This window comes from Abrus precatorius, unplaced genomic scaffold (genome assembly GCF_003935025.1).
Source record: "Abrus precatorius isolate BTA unplaced genomic scaffold, Abrus_2018 Scaffold5, whole genome shotgun sequence".
Taxonomy (NCBI): Eukaryota; Viridiplantae; Streptophyta; class Magnoliopsida; order Fabales; family Fabaceae; genus Abrus; species Abrus precatorius.
In genome coordinates, this window is record NW_020874395.1 from 13,611,016 (window position 1) to 13,634,048 (window position 23,033).

The window sequence follows — 23,033 nt, forward strand, 5'->3', positions numbered from 1 at the left end:
ATTTAACTTTTGATTTAATATTAATTTAAAATTTGAATTTTTTGTATTTTTTTAATTAAAAAAGTATATCTTTATTTTATTTTGTTTAATAGAATATAATATTTATCATTAATAATTATAATATTTACTTCTATATTTTTGAACTTTATTAAATACTAAGATAGTAATTTTAATTTTTTTAAATATTAATATTGCATGGAAAATTCACTGAATTAAAAAATATTTTCATGTTTCAATTATGATACATGGGACGGTTCTGTTGCTTTGTATTTAAAGCTGTTCCAATTTCCTTGTAGCATATGTCAGAAAAAGGCACGTGAAAATGTGGAAATTCCGGTTCCTACTTTACAGTTGTCAATTACGAGGTCTTCTCCCAAGTTCATGTCTTATTAAATCGTTTAATTACCATCACATCAGTTAAGTAAGGTCTAAATATTTCATTTAATTTCACTCTTTTACTCTTCAATTACGTTCTTTGTAAATTAATGTTCTCTGTGCCAATAAAATTGGCAACCTATTATCATTTTCCTCTTCCAATAATGATAAAGAAAAATAAGACAAGGACTTAACATACGACAGCATGTTCCATTTCTCCAAGTAAATGACCTGTTTAGACAACAGGAAGGAAGTTCCCTCCTAGTCTTTGGTCCGACTTAAAAGTCCTCCATTATTGTTTGAAATTTCAGACCCAACACTCTTACCATAATCCAAACTCTCTCTAACCTTTCTTCTCAATTCCCATGGATCTGCCTTCACCCTCCTCTTCCTTCGGCTATGCATTCACCTATGATGTGTTTCTCAGCTTCAGAGGTTCTGATACTCGTCATGGTTTTACCGGTAATCTCTACAAAGCTCTCTGTGACAAAGGAATTCATACATTCATTGATGATGAAGAGCTACGCGGAGGGGATGAAATCACGCCATCACTTGTCAACGCCATTCAAGAGTCCACGATTGCCATACCTGTCTTCTCTGCCAACTATGCTTCTTCTTCTTTTTGCTTAGACGAACTTGTCACCATCACTGATTGCATTAAGGCAAAGGGTCGACTGGTTTTGCCAGTTTTCTATAACGTTGACCCTTCTCACGTGCGACATCAGACTGGGACTTATGCTAAAGCATTGGCTAAGCATGAAGCAAGGTTCAAGAAAAACAAGGAAAAGTTGAAGGGTAACATGGAGAGGTTGAAGAAATGGAAGATGGCTCTTAATCAAACAGCTAACTTGTCCGGACGTCATTACAAACACGGGTACCGTCGAATAGTTTGTTTATGTAGTTTTCATTTGGGTAATTTTCAGAGTTTGAACTGTAGTAACGAACTATAAATTATTTCACAAACTTTTCTTGCTATGTAGGCATGAATATGAACACGAGTTCATTGGGAAGATCGTCGAAGAGGTATCTAGAGCGATTAATCGTGCTCCTTTACCTATTGCTAATTACCCAGTGGGGCTGCAGGCTCCTATGGAAAAAGTGAATTCACTGCTTGTTGTGGGATCTGATGATGGAGTCCACATTGTAGGCATCCATGGAATTGGAGGAGTTGGTAAAACGACACTTGCTCTAGCTGTTTATAATTCAATTGCCGACAGTTTTGATGGTTCATGTTTTCTTGAAAACGTGAGAGAAACTTCAAAGAAACATGGGTTACAGCATCTCCAAAGCATCCTTCTTAACAGAACAGTTGGAGGGGAGAAGAAAATTGTGTTAACAAGTGTCCAAGAAGGAAAGTCAATGATATCGCAAAGGCTAGGGCGAAAGAAGGTTCTGTTGATTTTGGATGATGTTGACGAGCAAGATCAATTACAAGCAATCGTGGGAAGACCTGAATGGTTTGGTCCTGGTAGCAGAGTTATCATCACAACTCGGGATCAACAGTTGTTAGCAAGTCATGATGTTAATACAACATATGAGTTGAATCCGTTGAGTGAGGAAGATGCTCTTCGATTGCTTAGTTATAAAGCTTTTAAATCGGAAAATGTTGATACAAGTTATGCTGATGTCTTGAATCGGGTAGTAAATTATGCTTCGGGTCTTCCATTGGCTTTGGAAGTAATAGGTTCTAATTTGTGTGGAAAAAGTATAGAAGCATGGGATTCTGCTATAAATCAATATGAAAGAATTCCTAGTAATAAAATCCTAGAGACACTCAAAATAAGTTTTGATGCGTTGGAGGAAGAAGAAAAGAATGTTTTTCTCGACATTGCTTGTTGCTTCAAAGGATATGACTTGGTAGAGGTCAAAGATATACTCCATGCTCATCATGGTTACTGTGTGGAACATCATATTCAAGTTTTGAATGACAGATCTCTCATAAAAGTGAGTGAATATTACAGTGACAAAGTGACATTGCATGACTTGATAGAGGACATGGGTAAGGAAATTGTTCGACGTGAATCGTCAAAAGAGCCTGGAAAACGTAGTAGACTATGGTTCCATAAAGATGTGGTTCAAGTTTTTGAGCAAGATGAGGTGAGCAAGACAAATGCATATGGTTTGCTTTTTCATCTTAAGCTTGGATTTATTTCTTTCAACTACCATTTTCTCACGCCATAGTTGATTTTAATTATTTCTATAACTTAATCTTGCATGTATAACGCATTCTAGAGGAACATCCCATGCATGAGCAAATAGAAAACTGTTGTTTTAAAAAGATTACATATTTCTTGATTTTTTAAATTCACTTTATAATCATTGAAAGGCACCGAAGAATGGCAATAAACTGAAAACAAATAGCTTGAAGACTCTCTCTCTCTCGATTGGCTTGTTAAAAATAAGTTTACAATTTTAATTTTCGAATTCCGTTATCACGATTTACTACACATTTATATTACGTACTTTCTATTTACGTAAATTTAATATACTTACCATACTTAGTTTTATTTACTTAATTTAAGTTTTTAGAAATAAATAGAAAATAAATAACATTTACACACTTTCTGAGGGTAAAGTAATTTATAATGACTACTTATTTACGTTAATAAAATAATGTATTTTATTAATTAATTTATCTACGATGTTTGCAGGGATCCAATAAAATTGAAATCATATTTCTAGAATTTCAATTTTCTGAAGAAGAAGAAGTAAAATGGGATGGAGATGGGTTGAAGAAGATGAAAAGTCTGAAAACTCTTATTATAAAAAATGGTCGTTTTTCTCAAGGCCCCAGTCATCTTCCAAATAGTTTGAGAGTATTGGAATGGCGGAAATATCCTTTAGAGTATTTACCATCTCATTTTTGTCCCAACAAACTTGCTATATGCAAATTTGACAGGAGTTGCATTTCATCACTCGGGTTGAGTGGCTTATTATTAAAGAAGGTAGGTGCATTGAGTTAATTTTTGATGGGTTTATAGTGTAGGTGATGAATAAGATAGTTAAAATATGTTAGTTGAAATTGTTAAAAAATGATAGTTGAAGAAGTTTTAGTTAGACACTCAAGAGATAGAGAATTGATAGTTTGATTACTTCTTTATACCTTTACAATGTAGTATCATACCTATTTATAGGCATCCTCCACCATGATGTTTGAGTGGTTCAATATTCTAAAACTATCTTGAAACTAGAAGATTTATAATATTTTAGAACTATCTCTAGAAGTATCTTGAAACTAGAAGATTAAAATGGCTTTTTCTTAAATTGTTTCTAGTATTTTTTCTAAACTATTCTAGAAATTTGTATCAATTTCTAATACTCCTCCTTAATGCAAATTTCTGTGACTCCAAGCATTGTGCATAGTTGTTCAAATTTTTGTCTTTGTAGTACTTTAGTGAAAATGTCTGTAACTTGATTTTTAGTTGTATAGTACTCGAGCTTGATTTCTTTAGTTCCTTCTACTTTCCTAATAAAGTGGTATTTGATTGCTATATGTTTTGTTCTGTTATGATGCACTGAATTCTTTGTAATTGCTATATTTGATTTGTTGTCGGAATAGATTGTAGTAGGCTTGTTTTGTTTTTCCTCTCATTTCTTCAAGTATTCTTCATAACCATATTGTTTGACTTGTAGTCTTAGTAACTGCCATATATTTCGCTTCTGCTATTGATTTTGCAACTGTTGCTTGCTTCTTCAAAGTCCACGAGATTGTTCCTAATCCTAGTGAACAGGCATAACCAAACATGCTCTTCATGTGTAGTTAAGTAGTTTTGAGTTGCTTATAGTTAAGTACTATATATCATACTCCTTTGTGCCTTGTAGGTATCCTAGGATTTTTGTTGTTGTTCCAAAGTGAATTTGGCTTGAACTTTGCATGAATCTTGAAAGAAGACTTATAGCGTACATTATGTCTGGTCGTGTGGCTATGAGACATAGTAAGCTTCCAATCAAGCTTTTGTAGCATGATGCATCAATTTCTGGTGCTCCATCATTTTTCTTTAATTTCTCATTTGTCATTAGTGGAGTGCTAACAATCTTACATTAATTCATCTTGAATTTCTTGAGTAGTGCTTCAACGTATTTCTTTTGTGAGATAAATATTCATTCTTTCTTTTGTTTTACCTCTATTCCAAGAAAGTAGTTCATCAAGCCAAGATCAGTCACTTCGAAGGTCTTTATCATATCTTCTTTGCACTTAGCGATTATCTCCACATTGTTCCTTGTGCAAATAAGATCATCTATGTAACATCTTGCATTTTGATTTAAATAAAATAAGATTTATTAAAGTATAATTAGAATAGATTTGGATGGAATTTATATTAAAAAATTATATAAAAAAAGATGTTGACATCATCAGTGATGTCATGCTGACGTCACGTACACGTACAGTACATGCGCACAGTATTTTTGCCATGAATAGTGACCGTAAACAGTGTTTCTGGCGTAAATAGTAAGGCGGTAAACAGTAAATTTCAAAAAATTTCTATAAAAAAGGGGGTTTCGCACAAAATTTTCATTTTTTTCACTCCTATCCAAGGTTCTCAAGGGTTTCAAGGCTATATCTCACTATTTTCTCTCACTATTTCTCTTCAGATTTGTGATTCTACATCCATTCTAAGGGATTTCAAGTAAGTTTCTCAAAATTTAAAGTTAGATTTACCATTTGTTTCTCTTCTTCTTTTTTTCTTATAGATGTTCATAGTGTTCTTAGGAAAAACTCCGTTTTAGAGTTAAATCTTTGCAAAAGCTCTGTTTTGAGATAAGGGGGCTCTACTTTATCATTTTGTTATGTTTATTACTTGTATTCTCATAAATCTTGTCATATATGTGATTATATGTAGAATAATCCTTATTTTATGAAAAATAATCGGTATGAAAATATTTTTCTGAACCTTTTCATCTTTTTTCAATTTCAAGCAGCATTTTCATCAAATTCAACATTCCGACTAATAGTGAGCTTTTTGGTTTGTAAGTTGTAGACTCGACATCCTTTCGATTGTGTGTTATACTCCAAGAAGATACCTCATATGGTTTTGTCTTCTAGTTTGTGTGTCTTCTCTTCTGGAATGTGTATGTAGCAAATCAATCCAAAAATCCTGAGGTGTTTTGTTGATGGTTTTTGTCCCTTCCAAGCTTCAATTGGGATTTTATCTTAGACAACCTTAGTTGGGCATCTGTTAAGTATATAGACAGTAGTGTAAACTACTTCAGCCCAGAAGGTATTTAGTAATTCTTTCTCCTTCAGCATGGATCTAGTCATCTCCATTAATGTGCAATTTTTCCTTTCAGTTACTCTATTTTTCTATGGGGTATATGCGACGGTAAGTTGTCATTGAATGCCTTCATCCTTACAGAATTTATCAAACTCTTGAGAGGTATACTCTTTGCCACGATCACTTCTTAATACTTTTATTTGTTTACCACTTTGCTTCTCGATAAGGGCCTTAAACTTCTTGAATATTCTAAAGACTTTTGATTTTGCTTTGATAAAGTAGACCCAAGTCATTCTAGAAAATTCATTGTAACACCTTAATTTTAATTTCAATTGAATAATAATTTCACAAATTGGATAACCAAATTTTCATAAAATATTTCGAAATAACTGCTACAGGACTAGTTCAGTTACAACAATTTCAAATTAAAATCTAGGTCCTATAGCAGTCCATCCGTCCCTTCACTGAGTCCGGTGCTGATTGTCTTGATTACCTGAAAAATAAATGTAAGGGTGAGTACTTTACACTACTCAAAAGCACACAATTTATCATAGAGTCTCACCTCCAATACATTTCAATACCTTTGCACAGATATAACACAAACAGTATCAATACATGGTTCATTCTAATTCCACATCGGTGCACTTACGGCACCAATAACATTTCACATTCATAAATACAAATAACGACAACAATCCTCGTGCATGTGCACGCCAGCCATGCTCACTATGGCACTGTGATCACAAATTCACACCATGAATTGTCACCAGTTACCCCCGCCTCACGGATACCACGTGGGCAGTCACGGGTCGCTCAGCAAAGGTAGTGGTCAAAGATCTAGTCGGAAAAAGAGTATGTAGCCCGTGGTGCACTCGTTCCACAGTCGGTGTCACTACATCATTCTCTCCTCCCCAAAGTATTTCTACCGTCCTCATATTCCACACCCCTAGTGTATCGCTGAACTATTCACAGCACATTACAACGGCGCTAACACGCCCCATTCACATACATTTTATTCATATACATTTTATTCACACACGCAATATTTATGCTTGCACACAGCACACAGCCTATATTCAATTCACATTACACAGCACATAGCCCAATTTGTTCACAATATCATTAATTCATCAATCAATGGCATTCCACCACACACAATTTCTCCCACAGGGCCTAACTATTCCAGCACACATCACATTGCACACCGATTTCCATCAAACACATAATTTCTACTCCCTATCTCATCCACAGTGCATTAATCAACAAAACACACAAGAATTACAACACATTGAGATAGGGTAGAGTCTCCTCTTACTTCGGATCGAAGACCCACACACTAAATCTACCAAAAAGTGCTCCCCCTCATGGATTTCGTCCTAAACACATGGAGAAATTCCATGAGAACTCAGGAAAACCATGAAAATAGAGAAAGGGGTGAAAAATTGAAACCCTAACTATTAAAACTCACCTCCAAGCGTTCTCCACATGGATTCAACCTTCAATCAAACTCCCGAACGGCTTTGGAGGCAATTAATCGGTGGAATAAGGCTTCGGATCGAGAGGATTGAAGAGATTTGGGAGAGAATTTGAGAAATGAATCTCAAATCCCTAAACCCCCTTTTAAAACCCCTCAGGTCGCGACACTCTCGCTACAGCGAGAAATTCTCGCTGCAGTGAGGCATCTCTCGCTACAGCAACGTCCTCTGTCGCCACAACGAAAATCTCAGACGAAACTGCACTCTGATTTCTGCAGAATCTCGCTACAGCGAGACTGCACCCAGAAATGCACTTTAAACTATCGCTCTATTGCTATAGCGAGACGTCTTTCGCTACAGCGAGAAGGCGAAAGTTTTGGTCCTTCCTTCCAGGGCTCTCTCGCTACAGCGAGAATCATCTCACTACAGCAAGGACAACCCAGTATTACACCCTGCACTTCGGCACTAAGCCCATTTTTAGCCCTATGCAGTCATGCATACACACACACACACATTCATGCTCATTACCCACAAAATATCATTGTTATGCATTCAATGCAAATTTATAACATTCATTTACACTTATACACACATATATACGCATTTAGATTTATATAAATAACAATAATTAATATTACAAAATTCAGGATGTTACATTTATCGGTAAAAAGGATAAAATACCTGTTATTATGAAGTAATGGTGTCCGCCTTGGTCCATAAATATCTGTATGGTAAGCTCCAATAAGTCTTTTGCTCTCCAAGCTTTTCTAGTAGAAAACGGTAGTTGATGTTGTTTGCCAAGGAGACATCCTTCACAAGTTTCATTATTTTTTTCAAGATATGGAAGATCCTTCATCATATTCTTTTGATATAACAATTTTAAGGCATGAGTATTGAAGTGGTCAAATCTTCAATGCTAAATTCGTAAAGTATCAACTTCTACTTTCATGACAATGTTAGTGCTTTGTTGAAAGCTTATTAGAAAACTTTTGTTTCTTTTCTCCACCTTTATTTGGCCAATCTCTTACTTTTTACTATTATATATCTTATATGTGTCCCCTTTGAAGTTGAGAGAATAACCTTTTTCTATCATTTGGCCAATACTTAAGAGATTTTCCTTGAGGTTAGGGACTAGTAAGACATTAGTAATAAGTCTCATACCTTTTTTTGTCTTCACCATAACTGTGCCTTTGCCTTTTGACTCAGCGATAGTACCGTTCTCCATTTGAACTTTCACTTTGATGGATTCGTCGATATCATTGAAGATGATTATATCTTTGGGCATGTGATCTACAACCGCCATGCAAGTAGCAATTTATGCTCTCTTCAGTGCTGGAATCTTGGGTAGCATAGAAAGATATGGTTCTCGATCATACTCTTCAACGAAATTTGCTTGATACTTGTTTTTGTTGTGACAATACTTTTCCACATGTTCAAATTTCTTGCAGTATCGACATTGTGGTTTTCCACTATACCAACATTCTTCTTCAGCATGATTTATCCTCTTACAGATGCTGCATGGAGGATATTTATCTTGATTGTTTCTAGAGAAATTTCTAGAATTTTATTTGTTTCTAGAAGTTTCTCCATTATTCTGTCTTCCTTCATTCCCTTTATTCTGAGACTATAATTTGAGCTTTGATTGAAAGACATTTTCTATTGAGTTCTCATCATGCCTTTTCAACCTTTGCTCATAAGTTTCAAGGGACCTACCAACTCTGTCACTAATAGAGTAGATAGATCATTTGTTTGCTCAATAGTAGTCACAATTGGATTATATCTATGGGAAACTATGATTAGTAATTTCTCAACAACCTTTTTTTCAAAAAAAAATTTCCCGTAAACTCTCATTTGGTTAACTATTTCTTTTATTTTGGAATAATAGGCATTTACGATGTCAGACTCTTTCATTTTTAGTAATTCAAACTCTCACCATAGAGCTTGGAGTTTTATAGTGCGTACATTTTCACTTCTTTCAAATTTCTCCTGCAGTGTACTTCATGTTTCTTTGGCTTTTATAGCACTCATTATTCTTGAAAAAATTGGACCAGTCACAATTTGTTGTAGAGTAAACAAAGTCTTCAAGTGTTCTTTTTTTTAAGTTGTAGTAAGGGATTATATGTCTGTTGATATAGTGAATCCTTCTTTTACAATATCCCACTAATCTTGGAATGTAAAATATGTCTTTATATTTGTGCCTTAAAAATCATAATTTTTGCAATTGAAAATGGGGATGAGAAGAGACGATGGTTGAGTTGTGGTAGCCATGAATTATAAAATTTTTGGAAGTAGTTTATTTTAATTTTGGAATAGTATAGTAATATTTTTACATCCAATAGATGACTAAATGTAACGCTGATGCCACTTATGGGTTTATAGTGTAGGTAATGAATAAGATAGTTGAAATAGTTGAAAAATGATAGTTAAAAAAGTTTTAGTAAAACACTTAAGAGATGGAGAATTGATAGTTTAATTACTTCTTCATGGCCTTTACAATGTGATAGCTAATGTATCTGGTCTCCAAATTTTAGAAAAGTTGTCGTTTCAACATTGTAGCAATTTATGTAGGATTCACGACTCCGTTGGGTTACTAAACAATCTTAAATTCTTGAATGCGTGGGGATGCAAGAGGCTTAGGTGTTTCCCCCCACTCAACTTAACCTCACTTGAAACTCTCGATCTTTCACATTGTCTTAGCCTTGAGAGCTTTCCCGAAATATCAGTAAAGATGGAAAATATGACAGAATTGCTCTTGCTTGAGTCTCCGATAAAAAGGTTCCCACGTTCATTTATAAATCTTACTGGGCTTCAAACTTTAATAGTGACTTCATGTTCGACCTCCGATGTTGTTGCTCCCCTTCTCCGTCGGGACATTGTCACAATGCCAAAACTGTCACTCATTTCAATTACGGGAATCGAAGGGTGCATAGTGCATAACAAAGAAGATGAGGGGGAAGAAAAAGTGAGCTCTTCAAACGTAGAGACAATTTGTATGCAAAGATGCAATCTAACAGATGATTTTTTTCTGTTAGTTAACGCGTGGTTTCCTAAAGTGAGGTCATTAATCCTGCCAGAAAATGATTTCGTAATCATTCCTGAGTGCATCAAAGAATGTTTCTTTTTAAATGAGCTTTATCTTCACAACTGCAAACATCTTCAAGAAATTGAAGGGATTCCACCGAACTTGAAAATATTCAATGCAATTGGATGCACATCCATGACTCCCTCGTGCAGAAGCAAGTTACTGAACCAGGTTTTTTCTTGCTTTCATTCATTAGACTTGATGTTTGATATTCTGCATTCCACTCTGATAAACTTGTGAATTGTTTATGACTAACAGGAACTGTATGTGGCAAGAAAGACTATTTTTCCAGATGACTGTTACCCAAGCACTATAAATAATTTTAGTTTACCAGGATCAGAGATTCCAAACTGGTTTGAGCCCCAAAGCATGGGAACATCAATATCTTTCCGGTTTCGTAACAGGATCCCTCGATTAGTTTTCTGTCTTGTGGTACTTGGACCCGCAGTGAGAAATGAGAACCTTAAATTTGTCCAGATAATCAATGGCATCAGAGAACCTGTCTATATACCTGGAATTGATTATATTAAACAAGATCATATATATCTCCTTCATTTCGGGAAGATGACTTATGAACATGAACTTCTAAACCAATGGAACCATGCAGAGATAAGTGTTGTTGATGATAGTGGAATGTCACGTAAGATACTAGGCGGAATGCATGTATGCAAAGAGGAATATGATATGGAGGATATTCAATTCATTGATCCTCGTGGAAAGAGAAAATTAGATGATGATCTTGATACCTCAGAATCACAGCACCATCAGCTGCGGAAAAAGCATAGATTTGTGGACTCGCAAGTTTCTGAGACACAAATTGTGCAGCAGCAACAAGGAACAGGTTTTTTGTCACATGTGAAGAATTGGGCACGTAGTGTTTTCTCATTTCTTCCTACTCCAGCAATGCAATCATTGGATGATCATGTGAATGAAAATTCATGGTCTTTGGCATCAAATGCAGATAATGGACAGCACTAATGTTTAGTTGCCCTGTTTCTTACTAAATGATATTTTTATTTTTTGGGCCAATTTTGTCTGATTTGGTTTGGAAGAAGATTGAGCAGTTGAAGTTGTTTATGTTTCTGTGAATCAATGTTATTAAAAAGATTTAGACTTATACCTTAAACAAGGCTCTTTGGCTATTTTTTTCTTTTTTTTTTATTTGTGAGTATCACTATAGACATACAGTACTTAATTGAAATTATTTTAAAGAATATTTTTATTTAATGTCATTCTTGACTTGGGTAATATACACACTATATGTGGCAAAAATTATCCTAGTTAAATAAATTATTTTATTTATATATTTTTTATAAATATCTTTTAAAAATTAAAAAAGACAATGTACAATACATTATGGGTACTTTAAAACGTATCTTTGAATGAAAACAACAATTAAAATTTAACCTATTGTCAAACTTTTGTATATAATTTTGAATATTAACTTTTGAACAAAAACAATTTTAAGAGTTCTTAAATAAAAGTTAATTTTCTTTTCTATCACGTTAAGTAATCTTTTATATCCAATATTTATTTTTAAATTTAATTTAATTTAAATTTTGGATTTTTTATAATTTATTTTTAATTAAAAAAGTATATCTTTATATTATTTTGTTTAATAGAATATAAACATTTTTTATTAATAATTATAATATTTACTTCTAAATTGTTTTAAAATATTAAATTTTAAGATGGTAAACTTATTTTTTATTTAAAATATTAAATATTGCATGGAAAATTCACTCTTGGTCTTTGGTACGATGTAAAGTCCTCCATTATTGTTTGCAATTTCAGACGACCCAAACACTCTCACCATATTCCAAACTCTCCCTAACCTTTCTTCTCAATTACTATGGATGGGTCTTCACCTTTCTCTATCTTCAGCTATGCATTCACCTATGATGTGTTTCTCAGCTTCAGAGGTTCTGATACTCGTTATGGTTTTACCGGTAATCTTTACAAAGCTCTATGTGACAAAGGAATTCATACATTCATTGATGATGAAGAGATTCGTGGAGGGGATGAAATTACACCATCACTTGTCAATGCCATTCAGGAATCCAGAATTGCGATCCCCATCTTCTCTGTGAACTATGCTTCTTCTTCTTTTTGCCTAGACGAACTTGTCACCATCATAGACTGTATTAAGGAGAAGGGTCGATTGGTTTTGCCGGTTTTCTACAACGTTGACCCTTCTCACGTACGACATCAGATTGGGTCTTACGGCGAAGCATTGGCTAAGCATGAAGCGAGGTTCAAGAAAAACAAGGAAAAGTTGAAGGGTAACACGGAGAGGTTGAAGAAATGGAAGATAGCCCTTAATCAAACAGCTAACTTATCCGGAAGTCATTACAAACATGGGTTGGTTTCAGTTTTAGTTTTCATTTGCCTAATTTTTTCAATTTGAATTGTAACAAAGAATAAGCATCGACATGATGCATTTGTGTCACATGATACAAACTTTTCTTATTGTGTAGGGATGGATATGAGCACGAGGTTATTGCAAAGATCGTTGAAGAGGTGTCTAGAAAGATTAATCGTGTTCCTTTACATGTTGCTGATTACCCAGTTGGATTGGAATCCCAAGTGTTGACACTGAATTCGCTTCTAGATGTTGGGTCTGATGATGGAGTGCACATGGTAGGGATCCATGGAATTGGTGGAGTTGGTAAAACAACACTTGCTCTAGCAGTTTATAACTCAATTGCTGACCGTTTTGAGGGTTTATGTTTTCTTGAAAACGTGAGAGAAAATTCAGAGAAACATGGATTACAACATGTCCAAAGCATCCTTCTTTGTGAAATAGTTGGAGTGAAAAAAATAAAGTTAACAAGTATCAAACAAGGAATGTCAATGATACAACAGAGGCTGCGGCGAAAGAAGGTTCTATTGATTTTGGATGATGTTGACAAGCAAGAGCAATTACAAGCAATTATGGGAAGACCTGAATGGTTTGGTCCTGGCAGCAGAGTTATCATCACAACTAGGGACCAACAGTTGTTAGCAAGCCATGATGTTAAAACAACATATGAGGTGAAGGCTTTGAACAAGGAAGATGCTCTTCGATTGCTTAGTTGGAAAGCATTTAAATCAGAAAATGTTGATACAAGGTATGTGGATATCTTGAATCGTGTAGTAACTTATGCTTCTGGACTTCCATTGGCTTTGGAAGTAATAGGTTCTAATTTGTGTGGAAAAAGTATAGAAGCATGGGATTCTGCTATAAATCAATATGAAAGAATTCCTAATCACAAAATCCTAGAGATACTTAAAATAAGCTTTGATCCCTTGGAGGAAGAAGAAAAGAGAGTTTTTCTTGATGTTGCTTGTTGCTTCAAGGGATATGACTTGGCAGAGGTAAAAGATATCCTTCAAGCTCATCACGGTTATAACCTGACTCATCATATTCAAGTTTTGGTAGATAAATCTCTCATTAAGATTAGTAATAAATTTGGGTATGATGACATGACACTACATCTACATGACTTAATAGAAGATATGGGTAGGGAAATTGTTCGTCAAGAATCACCGATAAAGCCCGAAAAACGCAGTAGAGTATGGTTTCATGAAGATATTGTTCATATTTTAAAGCACTGTAAGGTGAGCAATACATATGTAGATTGTTTGGTTTATATCTTGAATCTTAATTTATTCCTTTAAACTATTATTTGCTCACACATAATTGTTTTTATTTTTCGCTTCATATACATATGAGATAAACTATTTATTCATGAAAAAATAAATGTTCAATTTCAATTTCTAAAAGTATGATATTCATAGCTCTCACAATCAGCGAATAAAATAATTTACTAATAACGTATATAGCAATCAAGTTAAGCATTAACAATTTGCTAATGAAAAGATGCCTAGTAGTAATAGAAACAGTGACCATCGAGAACAGCGTTTTGCCTAAGAAATTAACTAGGATAATCATCATCACTGTGTTTTGAGAATTTTTCTTCCAAATCAAGATAAATATAGTTTAACATGTGTAAATAAGGATAAACTTTCAATTTCAAAGTATAAATTTTAACTCGTTGTCTATCTTATATTATGTTTTCTTTGACTATCTCTTAGAAATAATAACGTAAACAAAGAGTGGAAAAATAATTCATTATATGCTGACTAATGTTAGTTATTTATATAAATTTAAGAAAATAAATTAAACTTAAATATTTTCATGAATCAATAATATGTATTTAAAATTTAGCTAAATAGTAATCCAATTATGAAAGTCGATTGGTTGCAAATAAAATAATAAGATTAAAACGCTATTATTTTAAGCAAAACAATCATAAAATAACTCATGCACTTAATAATAAAATATTGTTTTAATACTATTTTGGGAAAATTTAATCCATAACTATGTGTGTTAAAGGAAGTGTACTTGCAAAGTGAGTTTCTGGTACTCTCTTGAAATGCTATGTTATGATTGCAGTTGATTTATTTTTATTTTTTTGTTTATGTTTTAAGGGATCCAATAAAATTGAAATCATATTTCTAGAATTTCCCTTTTCTGGAAATGAAGAAGTAAAATGGGATGGAGATGCCTTCAAGAAGATGCAAAGTCTAAAAACTCTTATTATCAAGAATGGTTGTTTTTCTCAAGGCCCCAATCATCTTCCAAATAGTTTAAGGGTATTGGAATGGCATAAATATCCTTCAGAGGATTTACCATCTGATTTTCAGCCAGAGAAACTTGCTATATGCAAGTTACCCAATAGTTGCTTTTCATCACTTGATTTGACTGGCTTATTATTGAGAAAGGCAAGTGTATTGAGTTAATTTCCTTATTCGTTAATAAGTGCAATTTTAAATTATTAATTCGGTCTTATATTCTTTTAATGAATTAACCTTTAGTTTATTGATTTGCTTCTTGTTTCCTTTGATTTTGTTGCAGGAGTTTATGACTTTGACAAGTTTGAATTTTGACGATTGTAATTATTTAAAACAGATACCTGATGTATCAAGTCTCCAAAATTTAGAAAAATTGTCGTTTGCTTGGTGTTTGAATTTATCCACAATTCACAATTCGGTTGGGTTACTGAATAATCTTAAATCCTTGAGTGCTTTTGGATGTTTTGATCTAAGGAGTTTTCCACCAATCATGCTGAACTCACTTGAAACACTCAATCTTTCATGGTGTACTAGCCTCAAGAGTTTTCCAGATGTGCTAGGAAACATGGAAAATATGAAAGAATTGACATTGTTTGAAACTCCAATAAAAAGATTCCCAAGTTCATTTCCAAATCTCACTGGGCTTCGAAGATTACAAATGCATACAAGTGAATGGACCAGCAACGGTACTTCCATTCTTAATTGGAACATTGTCACGATGCCAGAACTGACAGATATTTCAATTGCAGGAACAGAACTGTGTTTATTGCCTAAAGAAGATGAGGAAGAAGAAAACACGAGCTTTTCAAATGTACAAAGTGTTCATCTCGAAAAATGCGAACTAAAAGATGAATTTTTTCTAGTAGTTTCCACCTGGTTTGCTAATGTGAAGGCATTAATCTTGCCAGAAAATCATTTCAGAATCATTCCTGAATGCATCAAAGAATGTCGCTATTTAGAGAAGATTATACTTGACAAATGTGAAGAACTTCGAGAAATTAGAGGGATTCCACCAAACTTGTGTTTGTTCAGCGCACTTGGATGCACATCCATGACTCACCGATGTAGAAGAATGTTACTGAATCAGGTTTTGTCCTGTTTTTATGCATTTAGCATGCTGTTTGATAGATATATTCTACACTCAAATGCTGCTAAGCTTACACAATATTTATGACTAACAGGAACTGCATGAGGCTGGAAACACGGAGTTTTTTTTGCCAGCAACAGAGATTCCAGAATGGTTTGAGCATCAAAGCATGGGAACATCAATATCTTTCCGGTTTCGTAACAAGCTCCCTGAATTAGTTCTATGTCTTGCGGTGCTCGATCCCTCGTTAGAAAATGAGCCGCATAATTTCTACCTGATCATCAATGGCATTAAACAAAATCTTGCAAGTATTGTGATTGAAACAGATCATACATATCTTTTTCATCTGAGAAAGGGGGCACCTGGATATCATAACGAAACAGTTCCAGAAAATGAATGGAAACATGCAGAGGTTAAATGTGATTTTGGTGTTGAAGTCCTAACTGCAGTCCTTATAGAAGGAGGAATTCATGTATGCAAACAGGAATGTATCATGGAGGATTTTTATTTCACCAACTCTCAGAGAAAGAGAAAATTCGATGATGATCTTGATTGCTTAGAATCGCAAAGCCATCAGTTGTTGAAAAAGAATAGGTTCGTGGACTTGGAAGTTTCTGAGACACAAATTGTGCGGGAGGAACAACCTACGAGTATTATGTCAAATGTGAAGAAGTGGGCATGTGGTGTTTTATTTTTCCTGCTGCAGAGATGCTGCCATTAGATGATAAGATGAATAAGATGAATGAGGATTGAAGGTCTTTGGTGTCAACGCAGATGAGTGGCACTGTCAAAAGTAATTGTCTTGTTTCTTATTCAATCCAGCGGCAGCTGCAACAAAATCCACTTTTTATTGGACGTACACTTCTTACTTTTATTTATTTTTTGTTTAGATTTTGAAAAGCCCGTTTATAGCCTATTTATTTTTTCCTTTTACATGCATAGTCTTTGGGGAATTTTTAAAGTTGAGGAGAATGTTCAAATAAAAAAAAAAGGTGTTACTCGTTAATTTTTTTTTAATTTATAAAATACGCTCACAACTTAAAGATATAAGAAAAATTAATTATTGGTATGTTTCAGTTGTAGAAATGGTATATATTAACGGAATAAAACTACCGTTGAGATTAACTGCAACATGATATATATGTACAGAAAAGGTTACCTGTTACTCCGAGAGATCATCCCAGGAAGTAGAAGACTATCAACGAAATGGGGTCATTATGAACTCTAATTTTCTCCTGAATAACTCTTATATTTTTATATTAATATTTACTTTTTTTATGCTTTAAAAAACTATTATTATTTAATTTTTATATGTACATATTTTATCACAGCATTTGAGATTAGAATGATATTTTTATTTAATAGTGTAAATTTGTAAACTTTTAATCATGACAATTGAGAGAGCGGTTAAAATGAATTTATTTTAAAATAATGTGTTATAAGTGCTATAATTATGAATTATTCATGTGTAACTTGGCTATAATTATGAATTATTCATGTGTAACTTGGCCTCAGTTGTTTTGATAACCTTATTATTATTATTATTTACTCTTATCAAATTTTGACAAATTTGCTATATTACCTATTCGAAAAAATTATTTTATTTTATATGTTAATTTCTATATAGGTTTGACAAATTTATCATATTACCTATTTAAAAAAGTTTATTATTTCACTGTTGATTTCATGTGTTTATTACCTATTAATCCGTGGGCCGACTACGAACCCCTATTTCACTTGGAAACGCAACATATTATTTCATTTTTTTCAAAATCTAATGTTATTTAATTGTACAAATTTTGACCGAAAAAAGTAGCAGGGGGATGATAAATGACATGATCAACAGTGAATTGGTTATTTTAATTTCTCATATCTATTTGGTTATAAACTATTTGTGTTTTTCGGGTTGTACTATACTGAATGTGTCAATTGGATTGTTGCTTGGGCATGAATACAATATCATGAAGAGTCAGTCAATGAACACCCAATCTTGATTCAAACCTTAAAAACAATATTTCATAGGTATGTTACATAAAGAAGATTCAAAAGTAACAGTATATAGAATGTACTCAGCGAATTAAAAAAGGCAATCTCTTCGAAGGTATGTTACAAGAAGATATAAAATATAGAATTGCCATTGCTTCCAAAACTCGTATATATACTAATCTTCGTGGAAATTTTTGCGCTCTGCTAGACCCAGTTTGATAGTCTTCAACTCTATACCTTTGATTTTAAAGACCCAAAAATTGCATCCACACTCAAACTAAGATTTTCTAGGTATGAATCAGCCACTGTCCCTCGGTTCATCCTCCTCTTCCTTCAGCTATGCGTTCACCTACGACGTGTTTCTCAGCTTCAGAGGCTGTGATACTCGTTATGGTTTTATTGGTAATCTCTACAAAGCTTTGTGTGACAAAGGAATTCGTACATTCATTGATGATGAAGAGCTTCGCGGAGGGGACCAAATTAGACCATCGCTTGTGGAGGCCATTAAAGAGTCCAGGATTGCCATCCCTGTCTTCTCTGCCAACTATGCTTCTTCTTCTTTTTGCTTAGACGAACTTGTCACCATCACTGATTGCATTAAGGCAAAGGGTCGATTGGTTTTACTGGTTTTCTATAAAGTTGACCCTTCTCACGTGCGAAAGCAGATTGGAACTCATGGTGAAGCATTGGCTAAGCATGAAGCAAGGTTCAAGAAAAACAAGGAAAAGTTGAAGGGTAACATGGAGAGGTTGAAGAAATGGAAGATGGCTCTTAATCAAACAGCTAACTTGTCTGGCTGCCATTACAAACATGGGTACCATCTAATATTTTGTTTATGTAGTTTTCATTTGGGTAATTTTCACAATTTGAACTGTAGTAATGAAGTATAAATTACTTCACAAACTTTTCTTTGTGTAGGGATGGATATGAACACGAGTTTATTGGGAAGATAGTTGAAGAGGTATCTAGAACGATTAATCGTGTTCCTTTACCTATTGCTGATTACCCAGTGGGACTGCAGGCCCCAGTGGAAAAAGTGAATTCACTACTTGATGTGGGGTCTGATGATGGAGTCCACATGGTAGGGATCCATGGAATTGGCGGAGTTGGTAAAACGACACTTGCTCTAGCTGTTTATAATTCAATTGGTGACCGTTTTGATGGTTTATGTTTTCTTGAAAACGTGAGAGAAAATTCTAACAAACATGGGTTACAGCATCTCCAAAGAATCCTTCTTTGTGAAACGGTTGGAGAGAAGAAAATTGAGTTAACAAGTATCAAACAAGGAATGTCAATGATACAACAGAGGCTGCGGCGAAAGAAGGCTCTATTGATTTTGGACGATGTTGACAAGCAAGAGCAATTACATGCAATTGTGGGAAGACCTGAATGGTTTGGTCCTGGTAGCAGAGTCATCGTCACAACTAGGGACAAACAACTGTTAGAAAGTCACGGTGTTAAAAGAACATACGAGGTGAAGGTCATGAACGAAGAAGATGCTCTTAAATTGCTTAGTTGGAAAGCTTTTAGGTCGGAAAATGTTGATCCAACTTACGTGAATGTCTTGAATAGAGCAGTACTTTATGCTTCGGGCCTTCCATTGGCTTTGGAAGTAATAGGTTCCAGCTTGTATGGAAAAAGCATAAACGCATGCGAATCTGCTATAAATCGATATGAAAGAATTCCAAATAATAAAATCCTAGAGACACTTAAATTAAGTTTTGATGCTTTGGAGGAAGAAGAAAAGAATGTTTTTCTCGACATTGCTTGTTGCTTCAAAGGATATAACTTGGTAGAGGTCAAAGACATACTCCATGCTCATCATGGTTACTGTGTGGAACATCATATTCAAGTTTTGGTTGACAAATCTCTCATAAAAATTAGTGGATATGTGACATTGCATGACTTGATAGAGGATATGGGTAAGGAAATTGTTCGACAAGAATCGTCTAAAGAGCCTGGAAAACGTAGTAGATTATGGTTCCACAAAGAGGTGGTTCAAGTTCTAGAGCAAGATAAGGTGAACAAGACAAATATATATGATTTGGTTTTTCATATTGAACTTTGATTTATTTCTTTCAGCTATTGTTTTCTCACGTCATAATTGTTACTAATTCTCTTTATAACTAGAAAATTTCTCTACTTAATTATGTTTGCTAAAGTCTTGCATGTATACGTATACCAGAGGAAACATCCCATGCATGAGCAAACAGAAAAATGTTGTTTTAAAAGATTACATATTTCTTGATTTTTTAAATTCACTTTCATAATTCTTGGAAGACACGGAAGAATGGCAATAAGGAACTAAAAAAAATCCTTCAGAGCAATGTGATCTGTTTTATGAAATCAATCTTGTATCATAATAAATAAATTAAATGTGAAAATAATAGTGACTGAATAATACACACAAACACAGATGTAATTTTGGTCTATTTGTATTTTATTATTTATTCATTTATTAATTATTTTATCTATGATGTTTGTAGGGATCCAATAAAATTGAAATCATATTTCTAGAATTTCCTATTTCTGAAGAAGAAGTAAAATGGGATGGAGATGGCTTGAAGAAGATGAAAAGTCTGAAAACTCTTATTGTAAAGAATGGTTGTTTTTCGCAATGCAATCATCTTCCAAATAGTTTGAGAGTTTTGGAATGGCAGAAATATCCTTCACAGCATTTACCATCTGATTTTTGTCCCAACAAACTTGCTATATGTAACTTGGGCAGGAGTCGCATTTCATCAATCGGGTTGAGTGGCTTATTATTGAAAAAGGTAAGTGTTTGAGTTCAATTCCTTATACTTGTATTTTTACTTATTCTTTCGGTTCTTGATGTGTTATATTCTTTTAATGAATTAAATTTTAGTTAATTGATTTGCTTCCTTTTTCCTTTGTGTTTGTTGCAGGTGTTTAAGACTTTGTCAAGTTTGAATTTCGACAAATGTGAATATTTAACGGAGATACCTGATGTATCTGGTCTCCAAAATTTAGAGAAGTTGTCGTTTGAGTGTTGTAGCAATTTATGTAGGATTCACGACTCGGTTGGATTACTAAATAAGCTTAAATACTTGAGTTCCTACGGATGCAATAGTCTTAGGTGTTTCCCTTCACTGAAGTTAACCTCACTTGAAACCCTCGATCTTTCAGATTGTCGCAGCCTTGAGAGCTTTCCCGAAATATCAGGAAAGATGGAACATATTACAACATTGCGGTTGACTGATCCTTGCATAAAAAGATTCCCACATTCATTTATAAATCTTACTCGGCTTGAAAGGTTAGACGTGTATTCATATGAAAACTGCACCTGCCATGTTGTTGCTCCCATTCTCCGTTGGGACATTGTCACGATGCCAGAACTGACTGAGATTTCAATCACGGGAATCGAAGGGTGCGTAGTGCATAACAAAGAAGATGAGGAGGAAGAAAAAGTTAGCTCTTCAAACGTACGAACACTGTGGATGCAAAGATGCAAACTAACAGATGAATTTTTTCTTGTAGTTAACACGTGGTTTGCTAATGTGAGGTCATTATTCCTGCCAGAAAATGATTTCGTAATCATTCCTGAGTGCATCAAAGAATGTTGCTTTTTAAACGAGCTTTATCTTAACAATTGCAAACTTCTTCAAGAAATTGAAGCGATTCCACCGAACTTAAAAATATTCAGTGCAATTGGATGCACATCCATGACTCCCTCGTGCAGAAGCAAGTTACTGAACCAGGTTTTGTCTTGCTTTGGTCCATTAGACTTGATGTTTGATATTCTGCATACCACTCTGCTAAACTTATGAATTATTTATGATTAACAGGAACTGCATGTGGCCAGAGAGACTAATTCTATTTTTCCAGGATCAGATAACCCAGATTACCCAAGCATGGAAACTGAATTTCGTTTGCCAGGATCAGAGATTCCAGAATGGTTTGAGCACCGAAGCATGGGAACATCGATATCTTTCTGGTTTCGTAACAAGATCCCTCAATTAGTTTTCTGTCTTGTGGAACTTGACCCAGGGAGAAATAGGAGGCCTGAATTTGTTCTAATGGTCAATGGCATTAGACAACCTTTATACTTTCCTCGAATTTCATTTAGTAACCAAGTTCATACATATCTCTTTCATATGCCATGGATGTGTTTTAATCTTTTAGACAACGAATGGAACCACGCAGAGATAAGTCTTCTGGACCAAAGCGGGATTTCAGGTAATATAAAATGCGGAATTCGTGTATGCAAACAGGAATGTGTCATGGAGGATATTCAATTCATTGATCCTCATAGAAAGAGAAAATTAGACGATAATCTTGATACCTCAGAATCACAAAAGCATCAGTTGCTGAAAAGGCATAGATTTATGGACTTGCAAGTTTGAGAGACAAATTGTGCAACGGCAACAGCGTATGGATTTTTAATCACATATGAGGAACTGGGCACATAATTTCTTCATTTTTCTCATTTCTTCCTTCTCCAGCAATGCAGACATTGAATGGTGATATGAACGAGGATTCAAGGTTTTTGGCATTAAGGCAGGGGGAACCTAAGACTGCCAAATATAACTTCTCTTGTGGTGTGCCATCACTTAAAATTTAGTCATCCTATTGCTTATTGATATATGTTTTTAGGGCAAAGTTTGGTTTTAGACATTTAGTTTGAGCATTTGACGCTGTTTGTATGTTTCTCTGAATATGTTCATTGTTCCGTATTTTAATTTGTCTCCTGAGATCTCTCTAGTTTTAGATAGCAATCTCAACTTTATATTTGATCTCTAGTCTAGACATCCCCGTCAGGTTTCAATGCTTCATTGAAATTCAAACGGAATCTCTTGATATTTCCTATTGCTCAAGCCACAAGTATTCAACAGAATTCTTGTGACATGATGATCTTCAGAAATTGGAACGATTCAATTAACAGTTTTATGTATCCCCAGCTTAATTCATCATTGGAGCTTTAGTCCAAACTCAAGACAAACAAAAAGCACAAGGTATTCATTGCAGAGTGGAAACTCATCTAAAGCATCTAAAACGAAAATGTCAAAAACTAATTAAATGTTAACACTGTCCCTAGCCCATTAAGCAATCCTGTTAGATTGAAGATATCTTCACACTGAAAAATCCCAAAGGCAATTCAATATGAGAAACATTTTACATTTGCCATATGCGGCCTTTTAACTTTTAAGGCCTATTTGAAAAAAAGATAAATTTTGTGA

The 23,033-nt window shown here is 34.3% G+C and overlaps 1 protein-coding gene and 1 pseudogene across 1 annotated transcript; both read left to right on the forward strand.

Annotated features, from left to right (window-relative positions):
- The first annotated feature begins 644 nt into the window (after positions 1-644).
- LOC113866728 (TMV resistance protein N-like) lies at positions 645-11,123 on the forward strand. The gene is made up of 8 exons (XM_027501532.1): positions 645-1,249; positions 1,356-2,472; positions 3,027-3,324; positions 4,609-4,661; positions 6,037-6,043; positions 9,568-10,115; positions 10,194-10,316; positions 10,404-11,123. Exons 1-8 carry the CDS (start codon positions 741-743, stop codon positions 11,121-11,123), a joined length of 3,375 nt encoding a protein of 1,124 aa, XP_027357333.1. The 5' UTR covers positions 645-740.
- An 868-nt stretch (positions 11,124-11,991) lies between these two features.
- Positions 11,992-22,398, forward strand: LOC113866730 (annotated as a pseudogene).
- The last annotated feature ends 635 nt before the right edge of the window (positions 22,399-23,033 follow it).

Bases quoted from the DNA above. Each gene is read 5' to 3' on its own strand.
- LOC113866728 (XM_027501532.1), top strand. From the start codon at position 741: ATGGATCTGCCTTCACCCTCCTCTTCCTTCGGCTATGCATTCACCTAT. The intron at 3,325-4,608 runs GTGCATTGAGTT...TGTGCAAATAAG, and splicing joins CTTATTATTAAAGAAGGTAG to ATCATCTATGTAACATCTTG. The intron at 10,116-10,193 runs GTGAGGTCATTA...TTTTTAAATGAG, and splicing joins TTAACGCGTGGTTTCCTAAA to CTTTATCTTCACAACTGCAA.